Source organism: Octopus bimaculoides, chromosome 1 (assembly GCF_001194135.2).
Source record: "Octopus bimaculoides isolate UCB-OBI-ISO-001 chromosome 1, ASM119413v2, whole genome shotgun sequence".
NCBI lineage: Eukaryota > Metazoa > Mollusca > Cephalopoda > Octopoda > Octopodidae > Octopus > Octopus bimaculoides.
Window position 1 is genome coordinate 52417863 of NC_068981.1, and position 3829 is coordinate 52421691.

The 3829-nt window shown below is 32.6% G+C and overlaps 1 protein-coding gene across 1 annotated transcript in view; it reads left to right on the forward strand.

The window, feature by feature from the left end:
• The window catches only part of LOC106873276 (S-adenosylmethionine mitochondrial carrier protein), a 22358-nt gene that overhangs the window by 2215 nt on the left and 16314 nt on the right, over nucleotides 1–3829 (forward strand). Inside the window, exon 2 of the mRNA XM_014920570.2 lies at nucleotides 2541–2603. Coding sequence (XP_014776056.1) covers nucleotides 2568–2603 — 36 coding nt within the window. The 5' untranslated portion in view covers nucleotides 2541–2567. The remainder of the gene's footprint in view (nucleotides 1–2540; nucleotides 2604–3829) is intronic.

Sequence of the window (3829 nt, forward strand, 5' to 3'; positions counted from 1 at the left end):
TGGCAACCTAGGTAGCAAAAGTTATCCACTACTTCCAAAGATCTACTAGGACATTTGAGGAAATCAGTTTACTGTGTATCTGTGGGAGTATAATGCAAAGTAGTATCTGTAAGAATTTTATGTAAATAATGCTCTATCATAATAAAACAATATAAATGGTTGATCCTCCACAAGATTTTGCAATTATTACATGCAGCAAACTTTAAGCAGTCCCCCCACCACTATTTTGAGGTTATTCTGATAAAAAAAAAATTTCTTTATATTTTTACCTTTGATCAACATTAATGATATTCTGATTTTACCACCCCTATTTGGCTGGTTGCTTCAGGCATAAAATTAGTTTTTTTAAAAATCTTCTGCAATCACGTGTGTCAATGTAATGGTTGACTTTAATAAAGATATATACAGGGTGTAGATGGTTTTTCAGGACACATGCATTTTTAGTCATTATTTTATTTGACTAATTTTTGTTGAACTTCTATTTCAGAAAATAACTATGACAGGCCCTATGCTTACTAATGAAATGAAAGGTATACTGTGATTGTGGCTTTTGAAGGCTAAGCATGGTGATTCAGAAATTTCTCATTTTCTGAAAGTTGCAAGATCTTTTGTCCACAAGATTCAGTATGAATTAGAGAAAGAAGATGGAAGCATATTGTCTGTATCAAAATGTACAAAACATTCCAAATACTCTGATTCTATCAAGACACTCAAATTTATTCAGGAAGTTAAGCAAAACATTGATGACAATCCAGGAAAATCAATGAGGTCAATTGCAAAAAAATTTCCTATGTCAGAAAAAAACAATCAGAAATGTTGTGCATGAAGACATCAGATACAAATTTTACATGATCAGGAGAGGTCAATTCATGTCAGAAAAAGACAAAACAAAAAGAAAGCTGCCATAGTTTGAGTCAGATCCAAAAGACTTTTGAACAAACTTAAAAATTGATCAGAAGATAGTGTGATTTAGTTTTTCACAGAAAACTAACAGAAGAAATGACAAATGGCTATGTGCAGACCCTTCTGAGGTTCCAGGAGTAATGCACACAAAATTTGCTGCATCATGGTTTTGGGTGATGTTAGCATTGAAGGACATATGATGCCTCTTCACTTTTTTCCTTAGGGTGAATGCTGCTGTGTATATGGAGGTTCTGGATAAAGTTGTTAAGCCTTGGATCAACAGTGTATGCAATGGAAGGTCTTATGTCTTCCAACAGAATTCTGCACCATCACACAAGGCTCAAATGACACAAGAATGGATGGCTGACATCACCCCCAACATTTGGCTTCCTAATTCTCCAGATCTCAATCCACTGGGCTACTATGTATGAAGCATTGTTGAGAAAAATGTCAGTGAACACCTCCATAGCACCAAAGATTCTTTGAAAGCTGCCATAGTTCGAATCATGTCCAATATGAACAAGGACCACTGAATCCAAGCTTGTAAATGATTTTGACCCCACTTACAGGCAATTATTGATGTTTATGGTGGTTTTATTGAATTAAATTATCAAATTAATAATTTAGCTTTATGTTTGTTATTTTTATAAAAATACGTTTTTTTCTGTTATATAAGCATTTTTTTAAAACCATAAATTTGTCCTCAAATACTGTCTACATCCTGTATAATAAAGGTGTATAAATTGAATAATTAGGCATTTCATTTAATAAAATGGAATACCCAATTATTTGTTGGATCGGTGAACACCATTTTGAGCCTTACATCAATGAACATCAGTTTTCATACTTAATTAACAAGATGAATATGTTGAGGTTAATTATATGTAATAAAAAGATAGAAATAGGTTGGATTTTGTTACTATATTAGTATTAATGGTTACAAAGCGATACCCATGTTTAAATCCAGCGAGGGTTGAATTTGCATCTTCTTTTTTCATTTGTTGCATGTACCTGTAGTATTATGGTGATGAATCCATAACCTATAGGTAATAGCTGTTTTAATATAGTGTATAGGTTTGGTGTAGGTTTTTAATATAGTGAACTGGGTCTTTGTGATAAGCCAGCCTGTCAGACCTTGTTCTTTGTTTAAGAAATGCTACTTTTTGTTTGTATAATATATTTTGTAAAATTTTGTGGATATTATTTTTTTTGTGATGATACAAAGAAGCACTGTTTATGTATGTGAAAGAAAGAAAGGCCACAAGCAGTCACTACAATAAACTGAAGATGAAAAAAATTGGAAAGCAAATGTCTATGAGTGTCAGTATGTGTTTGGTGGTGACACTGGATAGATTGCAAATGTAGAGAAGGGAGACATAACCGAGCACTAATATTAAAAGAGGCCTCTAATGGAGAGCTGGTAAGAAGATATATTTGAGAATCAGATAGTTATTTTCAATATCTAAGAGACACAACACAATACCAAGTTTTCATGATAAAAGTATTCTCTTCAAATAGTATTCAAAATAAGTGAGTTGTAAGAGAAATATATAAAATGTCGTGTTTAAGTAAAAAGCCTTTTGTCATTTTGATATTTAAATATCTATTTCAATATTTCAAAATTTTCTTTATTTTAGCGTTTAAAAAATCTAAACTCTGCAAAAATGAATTCCAATTATTCTACAATTATTAGTTTGTTGGTAAGTAATGTAATATACTCTTCTTATTCATTATTTTTATTATCTTCCATCATCATCATCATTTCTTATTTATGTAAAAAAATTTTAATTTGATTTCTTTGCAGTTCCCATTGATTTTTTGTTTTTTAGTAATTATTTGTGTAAGAATAACTATTAGATTGACATTGGAATCTAATTCCTTTCCAGTCTTTCACTTCTATCACTATATTACAGTTCAAAATTTCTGACATACAATGCCACACCATTATTACTTAGAAGGGATATAATAGATAACCAGACAGCTAGGGTGGACATCCATCTCTAAACGTCTTCCATTGTATATTATGGTCATTATATCAACACCAGCTGCTAAGATTTCACCACAACAGATATCGCTGAAATCTCTGATTTATGAATCTGACTAGATACACTGTCTGTTTTGTCACCCCATGCTTGTTTAATTTTTACATCATCTTTCTTACGCTCAAAATGGTGTATTTTATGTGCCACCCACACAAGAGCCAGTCCAGAGGCACTGGCAACGATCTCGCTCGAAAATCCTACGAAGGCCAGTCAGGCGGTACTGGCAACGGCCACGCTCAAATGGTGTATTTTATGTGCCACCCGCACAAGAGCCAGTCCAGGGGCACTGGCAATGATCTCGCTCAAAAGTCCTGAGTCATGCCGCGGGCACAAGTGCCAGAAAGGCGATGCTGGGCACAGGTGCCATCACAAATTCGCTTTTGCTTGCCCCAATAAGTCTTCGCAAGCTGAGTTTCGTGTCCAATTTAACTCGATTTCGATTTCACTTGCCTCAACAGGTCTTCGCAAGTGGAGTTTAGTGTCCAATATATATATATATATATTTATATATGTGTGTGTGTGTATATGTGTGTATGTATGTGTGTATATATGTATATATGTGTGTGTGTGTATATATATGTATATATATGTATGTGTGTATATCTATATATATGTATATATATATAGATATATATTTCATCATCATCATCATCGTTTAATGTCCGCTTTCCATGCTAGCATGGGTTGGACGATTTGACTGAGGACTGGTGAAACCGGATGGCAGCACCAGGCTCCAATGTATATATATATATATATCTATATATATATTTGTATATATCTATATATCTATATATATATTTGTATATATGTATATATATATATTTGTATATATGTGTATATATATATATATATGTATATATATATATTTGTATATATGTGTATAT